General features: G+C 45.2%; 2 protein-coding genes across 6 annotated transcripts in view; one reads left to right on the forward strand and one right to left on the reverse strand.

Annotated features, from left to right (window-relative positions):
- Positions 1–7,880, reverse strand: LOC146267713 (anti-Muellerian hormone-like). Of its 3 annotated transcripts, XM_084709389.1 has the most exons (7): positions 2,341–2,448; positions 1,914–1,955; positions 1,613–1,802; positions 1,012–1,412; positions 638–918; positions 321–498; positions 1–168 (listed from the first exon to the last, which is right to left on the reverse strand). In XM_084709389.1, coding segments are annotated over exons 2-6 (1,020 nt in total). In that variant the 5' UTR covers positions 1,915–1,955; positions 2,341–2,448; the 3' UTR covers positions 1–168; positions 321–351. The 3 variants fall into 3 exon arrangements, with proteins under 3 accessions (XP_084565515.1, XP_084565513.1, XP_084565512.1); XM_084709387.1 differs by lacking the exon at positions 2,341–2,448 and adding an exon at positions 7,791–7,880 and having other exon boundaries at positions 1–498; XM_084709386.1 differs by having other exon boundaries at positions 1–498.
- tarbp1 (TAR (HIV-1) RNA binding protein 1) overlaps positions 7,339–19,699 on the forward strand; it is a 27,036-nt gene continuing 14,675 nt past the window's right edge. For 2 of the 3 annotated variants that reach the window (XM_084709380.1, XM_084709382.1), the window contains exons 1-10: positions 7,339–8,377; positions 10,159–10,259; positions 10,481–10,550; positions 10,872–11,026; positions 11,228–11,280; positions 11,415–11,512; positions 11,633–11,768; positions 14,175–14,271; positions 15,197–15,286; positions 15,850–16,015. In XM_084709380.1, the coding sequence (XP_084565506.1) occupies positions 7,417–8,377; positions 10,159–10,259; positions 10,481–10,550; positions 10,872–11,026; positions 11,228–11,280; positions 11,415–11,512; positions 11,633–11,768; positions 14,175–14,271; positions 15,197–15,286; positions 15,850–16,015 (1,927 nt within the window). In that variant the 5' untranslated portion in view covers positions 7,339–7,416. The remainder of the gene's footprint in view (positions 8,378–10,158; positions 10,260–10,480; positions 10,551–10,871; positions 11,027–11,227; positions 11,281–11,414; positions 11,513–11,632; positions 11,769–14,174; positions 14,272–15,196; positions 15,287–15,849; positions 16,016–19,699) is intronic. The other variant, XM_084709381.1, reaches the window with a different exon arrangement.

Genomic DNA, 19,699 nt, shown 5'->3' on the forward strand with positions numbered 1-19,699 from the left:
TTCTTTTTAAATGCACTTTATTACTGTAAAACGTACTACAGAAGTGAAAGTGATCATTTAGGTGGGGGCGAGGGAGGGTTGGGGAGGGTTTCTTGCACTGGTGTGACCAAGTGATACCATCTGGCACTTTGGTTTGAACTCACACTGGAGCCCCGTCTTGTAATGTTTCTAATATACAAATTGAAGAAACTTGGGTTCATCAAAAATGTATTAACTAAGTAGCAACTAACAAACTCGCAAACTTACTTTGTGCAAGCAAACATGCCCTTTATTTTCCACGTAATACCTAGTAATTAAGGGACTGTAAAAAGAAGGGTTACCCTCCTCCTCGCCACCCTCCTCTTTTCCTCTTTAGCGACAGCCACACTTCTTGGCCACCATGTTGTCCTTTATGCTGCAGAGGACTCCGTTGTGGTCGTCCAGCTCCACCACTGTCAGGGGGCCGTACTCCAGGGGCACACAGCAGGGGCTTCGTCCCAGCTCCAGCCCTCCCTGCACCTGCACACAAACAGGCTGGTCAGAGCTGCACTTTCACCTTGTTCCTGCACTGAGTAGGGTGGAGGGGAAGGTATAATGAACATGGTGCAAGTGTAGTGTACAATATGCAGGGTGTGCAGGGTGTAGGCGTGCAGGATACCTGGCTATTGAGCAGTATGACATGGTTGTTGCCGTCGACGCCCTGCAGGAAGGGAAAGTGGCAGCTGCCCTCACAGTTGTTGATGTTGACGTGCAGCGGGTCCTTGAAGGAGCTTTCTAGGGATACGGTCAGGTTGCGCAGCTGGCAGACGGAGCTCCGCTCAGGGGATGCCCGCGCCACCTGCTTCAGGCCCCGCTTCACCTCCCACTGCCCCTGAACCATGTGCAGGGCCTTGAGCAGGAGCAGGGCCCGGTACTGCCTCTCTCTGGAGCCATCCCCACCTGGGGGTGGGGACACCCCCCGTTACTGACAAACACACTCACCAAAGACAGGCCATACAGATCATTATGAGCATCTTAATCAAGAATGTGGACCTTTATGCAGTTCCTCTCCTGGCCTGGGGAGGGCGCTGAGCACCTGCAGCCTCCACAGCCTGTCCATGCCGCTGGATCCCAGCTCCTCCCGCCCCAGGCGGCCCACGGCCTCCGCCAGCCGCAGCCTCAGGATCTCCAGCAAGCCGGGGGTCAGGGAAAGCTCCCCCCCCTGCCCCCCCAGCACTGGCCTCCTCTGGGGGAAGGAGAACAGCGTGGGGCCAGAGGAGTTGATGAGGCCGAGGAGGAATGCCTCATTGGAGGAGGGGCCCAGGGGGAGGGGGGGCAGGGAGTTCAGGGAGGCCAGGGGGAAGGGGGCGGAGTTCTGGAGGGGCACCTGTGGGAGCACCTCAGACAGGAAGTTCTGGAGCTCACACAGGAAGCCGCATGGCTCCGGTGGCTCTCTGGGGAACACAGATGAACAACTCTGAACTCAGGAAGAATCATCAAGTCATGGTTTGGCAATTCTGCAATTCTGTGACATAATACAATTTGGATGTCGCTTTGGACAAAATAATCTGCTACCTGAATAAAATATAAAAATGTAAATTTAATGATGAGCTGGCTTGGAAAGAGATTTCATTGTGAAACAATGAAACCTCACCTCTTTCCTGTCGCTCCTGTCGTGAGGGGTGAGGAGGGGGCTTTATGATGGTCTGAACCTTCAACTGCAGGGGATGTGCTGACCAGAACCAGCTGCAGGGCCAGAACTAGGCAGCGGTTCAGGGTCAGCCCCCTCCAGGGACTGGCAACCTCCCTCAGACTCTGGAGAGACAGGAGACGCTCGTACGACACTGGGGGAGAGAGGAGAGGGGGGAGGATGGAGAGAAAGAGAGGAATCTCACTGGACTGATATTCCATTGTACGGCTGTGAAATGCAGGAGAGTGTTGTACAAGTGTTTTACTTCTGTTTCCTTGCCGGCTCCAAGTGTGGACTGGGTCGTGTCCTGCAAGATAACACAGAAATGGTCGAATTTAAGGTCTCAGAATCAGTAGCTCTTCCTGCCAATGCTGCAACACGCGAGCCGTCTGTGTACATTAATGAACATTAACATGTAAATGCACCCAATTATAGCCAAAAAGCTAGTTTCCGTTTGCAGCCCCCCTGCCAGAATACACAAACCCCAATTGGTCCATGGGTAGAAAGGAAAGAACAATGGATACAAACAATTGATAAATACAATTCTACATTCTACATACAATTCTGGATATTTATTGTATGTTTCACGCAGCTAGAACAGCCTGGGGTGAAAAAGACCCCAAAGAACATCAATGTTACAAAATGGGTAGAAGACACTTAAAAACATATAATCATGTTAAGTTTGTGTTTACCTTGTTGTCCACTTTAAATTTTAAAATATTAAAATCTTTCAGAATCTTGCCTTCTCTTTGACTGCACTTGGTTGTCACTGCACCATGTAACATGTATGTGAGAAGAATGTAGGCTATGTAGGATTGAATGAATGGAGACAATGTTCTGAAGTGGAGAGAGGGGGAGGTCGAATCCACCAGTCCACGCCCCCAGTTCTTCACAGAATGTTCCTTAAGCACATTTTTTTATTTAGATTTTATACTAGGAATGAATTTGGGAACTAATGTTCTTGAACCGATCCTCATTGTCCTGTCATAAATGATGTGTTTGTGCACTGTATTTAACTATTGTAATCACATTTTCAATAGGCCTTGGAATGAGTAAGCAGTCTCCATCACGTCAATGTAATAAAGATGAGCAGACCAAATACAATGTTGTGTGTGTTTAAAATGATTGCATTATGTAACTATGAAAATAGGATACATGTAAGACAAACAATTGTACATATTGCCATGGGTATTACATGTTTTATTTCCTGAATAAGGCTAATATGTGTACTGTCCAGCTGTCTTCAACCCTGTGTATTCCTAACTTGTTTTATTGTAATCTTATTTTGCTCATACCCATCACATTGACCAGAGGCTCTGCCCTTACTATTTGTGCTCTTACACTGCTATCTAGTGGGCACTTTAGCGAACTGGGCAAAAACACTGTTACTGTAAAAGTATTATATTGTATTGTATTATTACATTTACATTTATGCTTTTCGGTTAAAGTACTATATTGTAACTCATACTTCAAAACCAAATCATTTTCTATTATAAATAGTCAGTGCCCCCAAAATGAAAAGTTCCTTCTCGATTGCTTTGGCTCATCTATCGAGAAAAAAGAGAACATTCTCAAACCTTTAAATACATTTGCCCAAATAACCCAGATGGTTCAGCAAAACACCATGGAACACCTGCAAAGGGTCATCTCTTTCCTAAAACAGACAACTTATCAGTCAAAACTAAATCCTTTTCTCATCCAATTAATCACTGCCCCCAAAATGAAAAGCGACTTCCAAGAGAGCTCTACAAGAGTGCATAGGTCACTGATCATAACAACGCGATAGCCCCAAACATTTCGGGTAACCAAAACATGAAGCATACATTGTGAAAAACCCAAATACAGTAAGTGCCAAAGAGAAGAACCATAACAGCATGTTACAAACAAGTTACAACTAAACAACATGAACCTCAAAAGTGCAAGAGTGTACCTGTAGAAAAGCAAGCAACAATACTGTAATGTATGCTTCATGTTTTGGCTAACCACAATGTTATCTCGTTGTTTAGGATCATTGACCTATGCACTTTTGTAAAGCTGTCTCTTGGAAGTCGCTTTGGATAAAAGCTAAATGAATACATGTCAAATGTAAATGTGTATCAAACAGAAAAAAGTTTACAGTCATTCAAAAGTAGCCTACAAGGTTTCACATCACATATTGCACGTACACTGCCATGGAAATTGTTACTGTAATTGCCATACATCATGGTTACTGTAACAGGAAATGTGTACAGCACAATATACTGTCATACAATAAGCACATCAAAACTAACATTATGTATAACCTGCACTAGTAGTATGAGTAACCACATTAAGTTTCAGGCAAGTGACACTTTCCTAGTCACAGTTAGCAGGGGGTGCATTACAGTAAACCTGGCATGAAATGCGCCTCCTCTATTGTCTGTTCTGTATATCCCAGCATCAAACGATTCCTTTTGTACACTGAAGGGACTAGTATGAGTAACCACATTAAGTTTCAGGCAAGTGACACTTTCCTAGTCAGAGTTGCAGAGGGTGCATTTCATGGCAAGAAGGAAACACATACAGTAAGAAAGTAAAGCAAAGCTGGAGTTTCACTAGTTGTCGTCCTCACTCTCCTGCTCATTCTCGACAAATGTAAGAAAGTGAGGCCCTACCAAACCCCTCTCACGTAGAGGGATAAGATCAGAGTGCAGGCGGTCCAAGAACACCAGGAGTGTCTGGGTATTGTATGGGCCAAGACTGGGAATGTGGGTGACTATACCATTCTCTGAAATGGCAGCACAAACAGTGATGTTTCCCCCGAGCTGGCCTGGGACAAGCTCTATATATTTGATGGAAGCATTTATCCTGCTGCATTGCTCCTGTCAGCTAACTAAACTTACTGTGTGATTGGTGATCGGATGTGTCCCCTTGTTTAGTAAAGTTCTAGTTGCACCTGACAATGACTGTAAGCATATGATCCAAGAGATCCATTTTACAGCATGTACCATGATGTTTTTCATGGTATTATATGCCTGAAAGATTTTGACAGTGGAGTGAACTATTGTGCAGGTGATGATGTACACAAGGAAATTATGCCAATTAATCAATTGAGCCGTATTTGAAACGAGCACTTTAAGGACTTGTGTCTTATGTTGAGACCACCACCATTAGTAAGTCATCACAGACACACTTCAATCACAGCCACACGTTCACACACTCTCACCATCTGTGTTGCAAGTGGTAAATACAACTCAAAAGTGTACCCCCAAAATGAGCAGGCAGACACAGTTTCCTCATCATCTAGGACCTCCACTTGAGAAAGTAAATGGTATATTTGATCAATATACAGCAACCACATATGGCATACATACTGGCGTATGACTAGTAGTTTCCCTGTTACCTCTGTATGGCACAGTGGGATGACAGTCACTGCAGAGAACAGTAATACATTTCAGTCCTACAATATTCATAAATAATTGTTGAATGAACATGGTCACATAGATTACATGAAACATACAAAAGCCTGGGCTTCCAACCTGCTGCCACAAGGGTCTGATAAAAATGCCCCCTTCCACTCCTTCCATCATGGGGGGACCCTGATAGATATCCTAAAAAAGGGACTAGTTCAGGCAATTCAGCCTTGTACTTGTTGGCCTTAAAATATGTACAAGTATTGGCTTACCGTTTTAAATAATGGTTTTATTTTTTATTTGCTCCCACAATCGTTTTCCACTGCAGGGTTGCAACTAAAATAATACAGCAACAAAAGTTTAACGTTGTGGAATGCACCCGTGTAATTATGGTCACATCTTCAATAAGTCATGTACGCATTTTGGCGACCACGAATCAAGATCAACATGCTCTATATTACTTTCAGTTACCCGGCTACGCGAAGCCTAACAATCGCAGTCACGATAAGCGGTACCACGACGGCGGTTATCAATTCTCTAACTCAACCTAGATCTTTCCAATCTAGAGACGTGTGCGTTCACATAAAGGGGCGGTGTCTGAACCGTATGTCCAATCGCAAACATGGACGAAACAAGAGCCGCATATTTCACGCAGGAGCAGACAATCTTACAAACTTTGTCTGCTCCTCCTGCGTGAAATATTGTAATACAGTCATATCAGGAATACAGACATATAATATATGCAAAATTCAACAAAGTCGCTGCTGCCAATCTGGCAGAAAATAGCAGACGCTGTAGGCTACAGGCCCCTGGTGATCAGATAGATTTAAGACGGGTGATTATGTTTTAGTACGCAGTTGAAAACAATGGCTCAGAAGGATCAGCCGAGGTTCGACTCAAGTTATTTTGGTGACCAGAACAGCTGTTAAGGTAAAAGGCCAACCACAATCAGGGCCAGGTTAAGGACATCTGGGGCCCGGGGCAGAAGACGGTTCTGCGTCTCTAGACCATTCAGGTTCTGGGAGATGTGTGCAGAGATGTGCCAGAGGAGAACTGTGGTGAGTAAAGGCCTTCTTGTTGACCTCGACATCCAAATAGTTTATTGTGAAGTATTTTGTGTTCTCCTGTGGCATGCAAAGAGTATGAATAATAATCAAAGTGTTGTCTTTTTCAGGTGTCGGTCAGAACCTTCTGATGAAGCGTAAGAAAGGAGGCATCCATGGATTCTTCAGGCGTGCTCGTAAACTGTTTTCCTGCTGCTGCTGCTGCCGCCTCCCCACAGAGGAAGACTAGCACCCTCCCATGAGGACCATCTGAGTCATCACACCAGCTGACCAACACATTTACAGAACAGTTTAAAATGCAGTTGTAAAGATGTGTGTTTTATTTGCATATTAAAGTATAATCATACCCAAATACTTAGAGAAAGTGGATTTGTCCTCTCCTTTACTTTAGAGTGTCCCCATAGAATGTGTAAGCCTCTTGTTTATGGATTTATAGGCCATCTATGAAATCAGCCAAGCTGGGTAATCAATCTCAGTGAAGGAAGTCTCTTGTGGCAAGCGTTTTCAGATTTGGCCCAAGTTCAAACAGCTGTAATTCAGTCGTATTTCAACATATCAAGGTAAACATTTGCACGGTACTTCAGAGTAATGTCATCTTGAAGCCTATTAGGAGGTTTGACCATCAGTCAAAGTGACATTAGATTTATTGACACATGCTTGAGGGAATGTGTACATTCAGATGGCTGAGCGGTGAGGGAGTCGGGCTAGTAATCAAAAGGTTGCCGGATTCGATTCCCCGCCGTGCCAAATGACGTTGTGTCCTTGGGCAAGGCACTTCACCCTACTTGCCTCGGGGGGGATGTCCCTGTACTTACTGTAAGTCGCTCTGGATAAGAGCGTCTGCTAAATGACTAAATGTAATGTAAATGCACATTTACATAAATACACCCATGAGATCATGAGTTATTGGATCAAATAGGTTACTAGAATAATAATGAAGAATACTAACAAATACAGTAGGGTTTCCCCTAATGGAGGAATCCTAAATACAAACAATAAAGATGGTGTTAACTCTTTGCAATGAGCTTTTTTCTTTAGCCCAAGGTAAACTTTTTAATATTCCCTTCTAATGAGTTTCTATTTGTGAGCATACACGTTATCATGGGTCTGTACGAGAGAGAAATATATGAATGGAATAGAAGTTAAACCATACACGTCTTCTCACATTTTAAATTATCCCTACTATCCGCCACATCCCCACAAAGCCACATAGAGGTTAGTTCCGAATTTGCACCTTATCTCGCGAGAGTTTGCTCCTCTGACGTCTAAGGAAGTTTACATTCCGCATGGAAACGCGTGGATAGTTTTACTGTCAAACTGCACACTGCTTGCCATGTCGGCTATACTAATCGAGGCTGTTTTATCATGCTCCCCTAATCATGAAGCTTTGTTCAATGCATTGTGTTGGCCCAGTGAAGCATGGCCGGAAAAAGAGAGAATAGAGGCACTTGCAGCTTTCATTGATGGAATTGATAAACAGTCCGACACGTCCACCGGAGACAAAGTTAGCAGGAGGCAGGACGTTCTCGTGAGGGTTGAATCCATCATCTGGAAACAATGTATGCCTCTACTCTATAAAATCTCTAGTGAGTGTATGGTATGTAACGGTGAGCAAGACTCGCGTAGTAAGGAAATGACAAGTGCCGTGTGCCGGTTACTTAGCATTTGCATCACCCTATGTGATAGCGGAATTACTGCACAGCTTACCCGCTCCGTTCTACCGACGTTGCAGCAGTCAAACGGAGACACCGAGGACGAGTCGAATGGTTCCGAACGGCTCCATATTGACCTGGCCATCGAGGTCTTATCTGTCCTGCTCCCCGCTCTCTCAGCAGACGAACAGTTGTCTACAACAACTCTCACATGTGCCTTGTCTTGCATCAGGGTCGCATCAGACGCCCTGGTCTCCAAAATCACTGTACGAATTCTGTTCACTCTCCTCACGTGTTACAGGGAGGAGAAGTTGGCAAAAACACTCCAGTTTGTTTTGGACGACCTGTGCCGCTGGCACGCCGGTGACAGGTCCCCTGTGGCGACAGAGCGCACATTGCTGTGTTTGACAGCTCTCTCGGATTACCTGCTCGCTCCTGTCAAACCCACCAACACGCCTCCGAGTCCGGCCTCTGCGCGACCGGACCCCCGCCTGTCGCTGCAGTTTTGGAGGATCCTTCAAGACGGGCTAACGCATAGAGACACCGTGTCACGGAAGCGCGCGCTCTACCTGCTGAAGAGGTGCGTCGCGCTGTCAGAGGAGGAAGGGCAGGAGTGTCCCAGAGGACCTGCGTCTGGAGAAGGTGAGAGAGATACTTATTGACTTTAAAGATACCTTTATGGGGCAGTCAGAACTCAAATCAAATGTATATGTATAGCCCTTTTTACACGCAAGCATGTCACGTAGGGGTTCACATACGCCCATAGAACTGCTCCTCAACCAACCTAAACCCTCAAGGAAGACAAGGAAAAACTCCCAGAAAAACTCCCAACAGGAGAAAAAATGGAAGAAACCTTGGGAGGAGCAATTCAGAGAGGGATCCCCTCCTCCAGAGACGGTTGGCAAGAGAGAGGAGCAGAACACAAGCTAAACATAGTCATACAGTGTCAATGGGTTTTGAAACACCAAAATCCATTGTTCAACTTTATAGATGTAGGACAGGACCGGGAGACTCGCTGTTGGCCGTCATGGAGACTGGGCTCCGGTTGACGACCAGGTCCAGCACTGGCTGACCGACGACCAGGCAGGTGCTGACAGCTCAAACCCCCCACACCACAAGGGATGTGTGTGTGTGTGGGGGGGACAGAGAGGGGAGAGCAGGGATTAGAGAATGCCAGGAGCAGCTAACAGATACAGTCATAATAGAATGAGATCCCCACTGGTCAAGTGTGGACTAGTGCAGCAATTTAACAGAGCTAAAAGGGTATTTGATACAGCCCCACACACCAAGAGCCCCCCTCGTTTTGAACATGAAATCTGTTCCAGGGGAAAGAACTCTAAAATAAGTTATACTTTTACGAACATGGATGAAAAACAACCCGTCCCCCGTTGTCTCCAAATAGTAACAGAAACTATAACAGTAACAATATACAGCAACAGAAACTATAACAGTAACAATATACAGTAACAGGTTTACTTTATTTGTAACATCTAGATGTAACATCCAGATGCGACAATATGAACATATAAGCTATAATTAGAATTTAAAAGTTACATGTGAGACACACATAGGCAAACACACACACCCCAGATTTACATAGAATGTAAATACTTACCTTTAACAATCATAGAATTGACTAAACAAGAACATTTTTAACCTAATTTTAAACGTCAAAACAGTATCAGCCTCCTTAATTGAGAGAGGTAATTTGTTCCAGAGAAGAGGTGCTCTATATGAGAACGCCCTACCTCCAGCTGTTTTTTATTTATTTTGGGAACCACCGGATAGCCGGCATCTTGAGATCCAAGTGTCCTTGCGGGGCAATAGGGTGCAAGGAGACCGGAGAAGTACAGTGGTGCCAATCCATGTAGAGATTTGTAAGGTAGTAGTACTTGGGACTGCCAGTTTTTTTTATTCATATTCAAACAAAAACCCACTCCACTTACAATTTTACATTTCCAAACAAAACACACCCCACATCAACAAACTCCCCCATCTTTCCCACCAGATTACAATATGAGAAGTCAATACGCAACCTTGCCGTGACCAGCCCCAGCAACACTGCCTTTGCATCGTGTGACCCTACTCCCAAACTCCCAAACGCTTTTTCGCTCTTTCATATTGCAAGATTGGCCTGTCCAAATAAGAAGTTCATGAGGCATGCTTTCCTCTTCTCTGGAACTGTATAGACCTGGGTCCCCCTAGAAACAACGGCACTGAAAACTCCCACCCGAGCATCCTACACCATTCCTGCAGCACCTGAAACAGTGCCTGTAGCTTGAAACACTGACTAAAAAGATGCCCAACATCCTGATTACAATGGATGGATGTTATGAGAGAGGGAGGGGGGGAAGCCCACCCCTGTGAGTTGTCTGTGTGTGCTGAAACAAGCAGCCCCCGGTTGACTGTGGCGCTCCTGGCAGGTGAGGAGGTGGTGTTCAGGTGGGCTCCCGGGAGCAGCAAGCTGCTCAGGGCCTTCTGGGAGGACTACGCCCTGGTCATGGAAACTCTGGAGGAAAACCAGGTACAGCAGTACTGTCTGTCTCTCTCTCTCGCTATCTCTCTCTTGCTATCCCTCCCTCCCTCCCTCCCACGATCTCACTCCGTTTCTCCCTCACTTATCCATACACATGGACGGGCTGGCTGGACTGTCCGAGGATGGTGAATTTAAAACCAGCAGCCCCCAGCTGTGTCAGGTCGCTGGCTCTAATTGTTGCCGTGGTTACTAGCGTCTTCTCCTCCTAGATCCATGTGGTGCGGCCTGTCCTCTCCAGGGTGGACTCTCTCATCCAGACCACCGCCAGGGAAAGCCAAGGTAACACAGACTTCAGCCCTGAGAGGTGTGTGTGTGTAGTAATGTGTCAGCCCCATACTGTCATCTCATCCCTTTTTCTTGTGTCTCTTCTTCTCGCCTCTCCTCCCCTCTTCCCATTCCTCTCTCCTCCCCTCTTCCCATTCCTCTCTCCTCCCCTCTTCCCATTCCTCTCTCCTCCCCTCTTCCCATTCCTCTCTCCTCCCCTCTTCCCATTCCTCTCTCCTCCCCTCCCTCTCTCTTCCCACCTCTCCTCTCTCTCTCCCCCTCCCTCTCTCCTGTCCTCCCTCCTCTCCTCTCTCTCCTCCGTCCCTCGGCCCGCAGCGTGCCCCCTGCCAGTGCTCCACCCATCCTGGCTGCTGTGTGTGTACCAGCGCATGTTCCATAGTGAGAACAAGGCTGTGATGAGGGAGGGGGTGAGCCACCTGCTGGGCCTGCAGACCTCCACCCTGCCTGGCTTCTCCCAGGCCTTGTCTCAGGTGGGTGGGTGGGTGGGTGGGAGGGAGGGTGAGGGGAAGGGGGGATGGGGGGGTGTTAGTGTGTGAGAGGGAGTGTGTTTGCTTTGGTTTCAATACAGACAGACATATTTCAGTGTTTATGCCAGAAAGTTTCTCTTAAAAGACCATGTTACGTCTGTGTGCGACTGACTCTGTGAAGTCTCACCTGCTCTTGTTCTTCAGTTCATCGTGGGTCCCTTCATGGATGTGCTGTCTGAGAGCTCCCTCTTCCACAGGTGAGGAAACATCGGGGGACTGATAGGCAGAAAGACAATGTATTTTATGTTATTTCCCTCTGACAGCTGTGTCTGTGTGCGTGTATCTGTGTGTGTGTGTGTGTGTGTGTATCTGTTTGTGTGTGTGTGTTCAGGAGCCAGGACCAGTGTGTCGGGGAGTGTCCAGAGCTGGGGCTCAAGCTGCAGAACTTCCTGGTGTCGTTCTTCAGAAGCCTGCCAATGGAGAACAGAGGTACACACACACACACACACACACACACACAATCACAGATACAGACAAGACTGACAGACACACACACACTGTGTGAATGCTCTGTATTATTGTAATGAACCTCCCCTCCTCTCCGGTCAGGGTCTGTTCTACAGCAGCTGGTCCAGAGACTGGCCTCCCAGCACTGGTGCTCTGTACCAGTGCTGTTCGTGTCCCAGGCCCTGTCCCTCCTGCCCCCCGGCCCCCTCCTGGGCCCCCAGACTCTGCAGGCCCTGAGGTACCCCCCTGATGGCCCCCTCCAGCACAGAATCTGACTGAGACACCGAGCGTTGGAAGGTTCTAGACCAACTGACATTTTTAGTTTAAAGTTTTCAATTTTTCCTGTCAGGTGCACAGATCCACAAGGTCAGACTGGGCACTGAAATTATTGGGACAAGACAACACAAGCAACCTAGCATAACATAACATATAAGTGTTAAGAACATAGATTATGTAGCCCACTTATACCCTATGAATTAGAGAAGGGCCCTGAGTTCTTATTATTAACTTTACTAACTAAATATTATTTTGAATTCCTTTAGGTATATCTTGAATTTATCAACTATGCAATTAACTAGTGTACTTTATGGTCTGATAGTATACTGTATAATTATCCAACTGTAATCATTTACACCACTAATCTTTAAAGTCTTAGGTATTCACCTCTAAATACAATAATAAACCATAATGATTCACTCACAACTCAGGAACATTTAAACACAAACCACATTTAATGTGATTCAACATTCAAATTACAAGTTCAATACTTTTGAATCAATGTACAGTTTAACAATAGGCTTCCATAACCATTCACACACAAATGCCGGCCGGCCTAGTTGTAGCAAACAGCAAACACCCCGTTGCAGGCCTGTGTCGATGCTCGGGTGCGGTGAGACCCAAACTGACTGGTCACTTCAGTCTGTGAGCAAAATAAAAGAAGGTACCTTAAACTGTTGGTGATCTGTGTCTGTTATGCACTGGTTTCAGCAGAAGAGAAGCAGGATAGAACAGAATGGCGTTGTCCACGTGTGTAGTCGAAACTGCGTAGCTAGGCTATTCCACCCAACGGAGTTGCCACGATGTCCGGGCAGCTCCGATCGTCTGGCGTCCGCTATATTAAACACTTCAATTAGTTGCGTCCACGTCGGAAAACAACTAACTTTGTAACCTTTATGTTAGCTTTGTTAGCAAAACAGTGGCCAAAGTCCAAGTCCCCAGTGTTAACTTTCCAGCTAAACACTAGCTAAAAGTCCATTGACTGTACTACAGTAATGAAAAGAATCACGGTTCGATCACAAACCATCATACATAGCCTACAGAGACGCTAAACTTTAATTCTAAAACTGGTTGTTCCCATACTTTTTTGCTATTGGCTACTTCGCGTTCCATGCCGTTGTAAAATCCAGCATAACCTCACAGGTTGTCTTCATAACATTCTTTAACATTCCATATTATTGCGCATCGAATATTTTAAATTGAAAAAGACGGCAAATGTGTCCATCTGGCTGTTGCGTGGCAACGATTTATGTAGGAACTATACTTTGTAGTAGCGGAAGAATGACGGTTTATTATTAAACTATTTAGTTTCTAATTGTTTTTATTGATGAAACCATATCAAATATTTGTAGTAACAGCTTTAGAAAAGCAATAAGGCCCGCGAGTCAGTGGTCCCCTGACCTGTTCTAAAATCAGCGTAAACCACGGCCTCTTGGGGCTTAAGTAGAAGATTTCTTGGCTGCTTGCCCATGCAACATAACGTCTGTTCTTTGACTATCGCGTTGACAATCACGAAACTAAATGTTAAGCTACACTTCTGTACAGTATTCACGAACTTGCTCCTACCGCTTTTAACCATGAGCGGGGTTCAACTATCTTCTTTTTTTCTACGTTTTTACGTCTACAATCTTCCTGTTTCTTACCTCAACCAAAACATTACCATCAAAACAAATATTCAGATAAATCATTGTCCCTACTCCCTACTAACATTTAATTCTCACAATGAAATCTTTCTAAACAATTTGACCACAGCATATTTAACAGTATTAATTGTAAACATTAACTATATATTTATAACCATTGAACTGTAACCCTTTTATTTAAAATAAACCATCTTCTCAAATATATTTATTACAACCAAGTATTTGTATAACTATACTTTCCACTGGGTTACAATTACATCTATGATAAACTCAAATAAAATAGAATAAAACTAAAATAAGTTATAAACATCCTAATTTACAAAAGAAAGTATGCAATATACATAATACACACTATACACTAATACACAAAGAGGCCTATACTAACCTCATAGACCTTTACTAACCTAAAACAAGACCTATACTAGCCTAAGACAAGACCTATACCAGCCTAAGTCAAGACCTATACTAACCTAAGACAAGTGGGGTACAGTTAGTGCAATAGTGCAGATGATTTAGCTGATGTATTGAGCTGAAAGTGATAGTGTTTAAATTGTGAGAAATCTGTGAGAAATGTATCAATGTCCATATCAATGTCCATTCAAAAGCCTGATGACCCCCTTAGCTATCTGGAGTTCCTGTGTGAGATGATGCTAACTTAGCACCTTGGTTTAGCGTGGTTCTTGTTGTTGCTATGGATACGAGTGTCCCCCCCTGCTGTGTTACAGGGAGGTGCTGCGCTGCACCATGGTAACGCACCAGGTCCTGATCAGAGGGGCTGCCCAGTGCTTCCTGCTCAGCAGCGCCCTCTGCCTGACTGATGTGGTAAGACAAGGATGTGCAGCCACAAGGCTTCTATCCACAGAAGATCTGCAATGGACTTTAGCTGAATAATATACATGTCGGAGCTGTAGCATTGGGTAAAGATACGTTGAACATTTTGGAAGAGAGAACATCTAGGTGTCAGTACCTTTTTAAAATCGTGAATCTTTTAAAAATTATCATTATTTATTACGGCTGTATTTAATGGTTTTGTGTTGTGATGCTCGTCTTGTTGTGAAAAACATACTACCAATTTTCCAAGTTACGAACAGCACTGGAACTCAGCAAAGTTTGACACAAAGTGTTTATTAGAATTCAGAGTGACAGAGATTCCAACAAACGTGAGCGTGATCCTGGGATCAGACTGAAGTTTTCTCCAGACATTTCACTTATACAGTTTTCTCCTTATTGTATGGTAATGTGGTACAGTACTTACATAGACATTAGGCATTCTTACCCTTTGTTTTAAGGGATTCAAATTCCAGGTACTTTCCTTCATAGCCAATTCTCCCAATTTAGGCCCTCTCTTTATGAAAGCTTTATGGTTCTTTATGGAAGCGCACACATTTTCTTCTCCAACACTTAATTTCTTCTACAATTTTTTAGGGGTAAAAATAATCACTCAACAGCATTGCATCCGGTTTCCAATAATATAGCTTATACTAATATGGATTCCAGTAATATAACATATACTAAAACGTGATTACAAGTTTCATTAAATCCATAAATATTACCCATCTTCATAATTACAACAGTGTGATGTTTTTTCCACAACAGTCTCAGCCAGGACACTCAAAATAGATTTCTCTAGATCTCAGTCTTTTTTTCTTGATAAATAAAAGAATGAATGACAAAAACAATAAAACTTAATGACATGGATGTTTACGCCCAACCTTGACTGATGATGATGATGAACTGTGTGTTCCAGAGTTCAGTCACCCTGGATGATGTGTTCAGTTTGCTGGTGCACTTCCCTGCCAACGAGTCTCTATGCCGAGGTACCAGCCTGTGGAACCAGGTAGGTTGTGTGTGTGTGTGTGTGTAACATCCTGTGTGTGTGTCCCCTCCAGGTGTGTGTGTGTGTGTGTAACATCCTGTGTGTGTGTCCCCTCCAGGTGTGTGTGTGTCAGTGTGTGTGTAACATCCTGTGTGTGTGTCCCCTCCAGGTGTGTGTGTGTCAGTGTAACATCTTGTGTGTATGTCCCCTCCAGGTGTGTGTGTGTGTGTGTGTAACATCCTGTGTGTGTGTGTCCTCCAGGTGTGTGTGTGTGTAACATCCTGTGTGTGTGTCCCCTCCAGGTGTGTGTGTGTCAGTGTAACATCTTGTGTGTGTGTGTCCTCCAGGTGTGTGTGTGTGTGTGTGTGTGTAACATCCTGTGTGTGTGTCCCCTCCAGGTGTGTGTGTGTGTGTGTAACATCCTGTGTGTGTGTCCCCTCCAGGTGTGTGTGTGTGTGTGTAACATCCTGTGTGTGTGTCCCCTCCAGGTGTGTGTGTGTCAGTGTAACATCTTGTGTGTGTGTGTCCTCCAGGTGTGTGTGTGTGTGTGTGTGTCAGTGTAACATCTCGTGTGTGTCCTCCAGGTGTGTGTGTGGCTGGTAGACAGCGAGGGCAGCTTCCGAGCCTGTGGCTCCAGCTCCAGGGTGGAAGTAGGAGAAGGAGCTGGTCCTGCTGCCCCAGAGAGAGACTCCATTCTGGGCTACATCCAGAGGCAGATGGAGGCCTATCTCCGGGTCCCAGCCTCCACAGGTCAGGTCAACAACTGAAACGTTTCCATCCGTCCAGAATGTATTGAGGTCTGTCAGACACACAGTTCAGAATGTGTTGAGGTCTGTCACACACAGTTCAGAATGTGTTGAGGTCTGTCAGACACACAGTTCAGAATGTGTTGAGGTCTGTCAGACACACAGTTCAGAATGTGTTGAGGTCTGTCAGACACACAGTTCAGAATGTGTTGAGGTCTGTCACACACAGTTCAGAATGTGTTGAGGTCTGTCACACACAGTTCAGAATGTGTTGAGGTCTGTCAGACACACAGTTCAGAATGTGTTGAGGTCTGTCACACACAGTTCAGAATGTGTTGAGGTCTGTCAGACACAGTTCAGAATGTGTTGAGGTCTGTCACACACAGTTCAGAATGTGTTGAGGTCTGTCACACACAGTTCAGAATGTGTTGAGGTCTGTCAGACACACAGTTCAGAATGTGTTGAGGTCTGTCAGACACACAGTTCAGAATGTGTTGAGGTCTGTCACACACAGTTCAGAATGTATTGAGGTCTGTCACACACAGTTCAGAATGTGTTGAGGTCTGTCACACACAGTTCAGAATGTGTTGAGGTCTGTCAGACATACAGTTCAGAATGTGTTGAGGTCTGTCAGACACAGTTCAGAATGTGTTGAGGTCTGTCAGACACACAGTTCAGAATGTGTTGAGGTCTGTCACACACACAGTTCAGAATGTGTTGTGGTCTGTCACACACAGTTCAGAATGTGTTGAGGTCTGTCAGACACACAGTTCAGAATGTGTTGAGGTCTGTCAGACACACAGTTCAGAATGTGTTGAGGTCTGTCAGACACACAGTTCAGAATGTGTTGAGGTCTGTCACACACAGTTCAGAATGTGTTGAGGTCTGTCAGACACACAGTTCAGAATGTGTTGAGGTCTGTCACACACAGTTCAGAATGTGTTGAGGTCTGTCACACACAGTTCAGAATGTGTTGAGGTCTGTCAGACACACAGTTCAGAATGTGTTGAGGTCTGTCAGACACACAGTTCAGAATGTGTTGAGGTCTGTCAGACACACAGTTCAGAATGTGTTGAGGTCTGTCACACACACAGTTCAGAATGTGTTGAGGTCTGTCACACACAGTTCAGAATGTGTTGAGGTCTGTCACACACAGTTCAGAATGTGTTGAGGTCTGTCAGACACACAGTTCAGAATGTGGTGAGGTCTGTCAGACACACAGTTCAGAATGTGTTGAGGTCTGTCACACACACAGTTCAGAATGTGTTGAGGTCTGTCAGACACACAGTTCAGAATGTGTTGAGGTCTGTCACACACAGTTCAGAATGTGTTGAGGTCTGTCAGACACACAGTTCAGAATGTGTTGAGGTCTGTCACACACACAGTTCAGAATGTGTTGAGGTCTGTCACACACAGTTCAGAATGTGTTGAGGTCTGTCACACACAGTTCAGAATGTGTTGAGGTCTGTCAGACACACAGTTCAGAATGTGTTGAGGTCTGTCAGACACACAGTTCAGAATGTGTTGAGGTCTGTCAGACACACAGTTCAGAATGTGTTGAGGTCTGTCAGACACACAGTTCAGAATGTGTTGAGGTCTGTCAGACACACAGTTCAGAATGTGTTGAGGTCTGTCAGACACACAGTTCAGAATGTGTTGAGGTCTGTCAGACACACAGTTCAGAATGTGTTGAGGTCTGTCAGACACACAGTTCAGAATGTATTGAGGTCTGTCACACACAGTTCAGAATGTGTTGAGGTCTGTCACACACAGTTCAGAATGTGTTGAGGTCTGTCAGACATACAGTTCAGAATGTGTTGAGGTCTGTCAGACACAGTTCAGAATGTGTTGAGGTCTGTCAGACACACAGTTCAGAATGTGTTGAGGTCTGTCACACACAGTTCAGAATGTGTTGAGGTCTGTCACACACAGTTCAGAATGTGTTGAGGTCTGTCAGACACACAGTTCAGAATGTGTTGAGGTCTGTCAGACACACAGTTCAGAATGTGTTGAGGTCTGTCAGACACACAGTTCAGAATGTGTTGAGGTCTGTCACACACAGTTCAGAATGTGTTGAGGTCTGTCAGACACACAGTTCAGAATGTGTTGAGGTCTGTCACACACAGTTCAGAATGTGTTGAGGTCTGTCACACACAGTTCAGAATGTGTTGAGGTCTGTCAGACACACAGTTCAGAATGTGTTGAGGTCTGTCACACACAGTTCAGAATGTGTTGAGGTCTGTCACACACAGTTCAGAATGTGTTGAGGTCTGTCACACACAGTTCAGAATGTGTTGAGGTCTGTCAGACACAGTTCAGAATGTGTTGAGGTCTGTCAGACACACAGTTCAGAATGTGTTGAGGTCTGTCACACACAGTTCAGAATGTGTTGAGGTCTGTCACACACAGTTCAGAATGTGTTGAGGTCTGTCAGACACACAGTTCAGAATGTGTTGAGGTCTGTCAGACACACAGTTCAGAATGTGTTGAGGTCTGTCACACACAGTTCAGAATGTGTTGAGGTCTGTCACACACACAGTTCAGAATGTGTTGAGGTCTGTCACACACACAGTTCAGAATGTGTTGAGGTCTGTCACACACACAGTTCAGAATGTGTTGAGGTCTGTCAGACACAGTTCAGAATGTGTTGAGGTCTGTCAGACACAGTTCAGAATGTGTTGAGGTCTGTCACACACACAGTTCAGAATGTGTTGAGGTCTGTCACACACAGTTCAGAATGTGTTGAGGTCTGTCAGACACAGTTCAGAATGTGTTGAGGTCTGTCAGACACAGTTCAGAATGTGTTGAGGTCTGTCAGACACAGTTCAGAATGTGTTGAGGTCTGTCACACACAGTTCAGAATGTGTTGAGGTCTGTCACACACAGTTCAGAATGTGTTGAGGTCTGTCACACACAGTTCAGAATGTGTTGAGGTCTGTCACACACAGTTCAGAATGTGTTGAGGTCTGTCACACACAGTTCAGAATGTGTTGAGGTCTGTCACACACAGTTCAGAATGTGTTGAGGTCTGTCAGACACACAGTTCAGAATGTGTTGAGGTCTGTCACACACAGTTCAGAATGTGTTGAGGTCTGTCACACACAGTTCAGAATGTGTTGAGGTCTGTCAGACATACAGTTCCAAGACTGATGGAAAAAACACCTCAGTTTTTTATTTCTGTAAATCTGGCGCAACAAAACATCCCAACTACAATGTTTCATAGTATAGGAAAAAACACAGTTGATTTTCAGTTCAACATCAAACCTTTTGTCAGCACCTGTCTGTGTCAGCACCTCTCTGTGTCAGCACCTCTCTGTGTCAGCACCTGTCTGTGTCAGCACCTCTCTGTGTCAGCACCTGTCTGTGTCAACACCTGTCTGTGTCAACACCTGTCTGTGTCAACACCTGTCTGTGTCAACACCTGTCTGTGTCAGCACCTCTCTGTGTCAGCACCTGTCTGTGTCAGCACCTCTCTGTGTCAGCACCTGTCTGTGTCAACACCTGTCTGTGTCAGCACCTCTCTGTGTCAGCACCTCTCTGTGTCAGCACCTGTCTGTGTCAGCACCTCTCTGTGTCAGCACCTGTCTGTGTCAACACCTGTCTGTGTCAACACCTGTCTGTGTCAACACCTGTCTGTGTCAACACCTGTCTGTGTCAGCACCTCTCTGTGTCAGCACCTGTCTGTGTC

This window comes from Hypomesus nipponensis, chromosome 11 (genome assembly GCF_054491055.1).
Source record: "Hypomesus nipponensis isolate SF chromosome 11, ASM5449105v1, whole genome shotgun sequence".
NCBI lineage: Eukaryota > Metazoa > Chordata > Actinopteri > Osmeriformes > Osmeridae > Hypomesus > Hypomesus nipponensis.

Excerpts from the sequence above, each read along its gene's own strand:
- LOC146267713 (XM_084709387.1), bottom strand. Across the intron at positions 1,413-1,612 it reads ACAGGAGCGACAGGAAAGAG|AGAGCCACCGGAGCCATGCG; the intron begins GTGAGGTTTCAT and ends TGTGTTCCCCAG. Across the intron at positions 499-637 it reads TCATACTGCTCAATAGCCAG|GTGCAGGGAGGGCTGGAGCT; the intron begins GTATCCTGCACG and ends GTTTGTGTGCAG.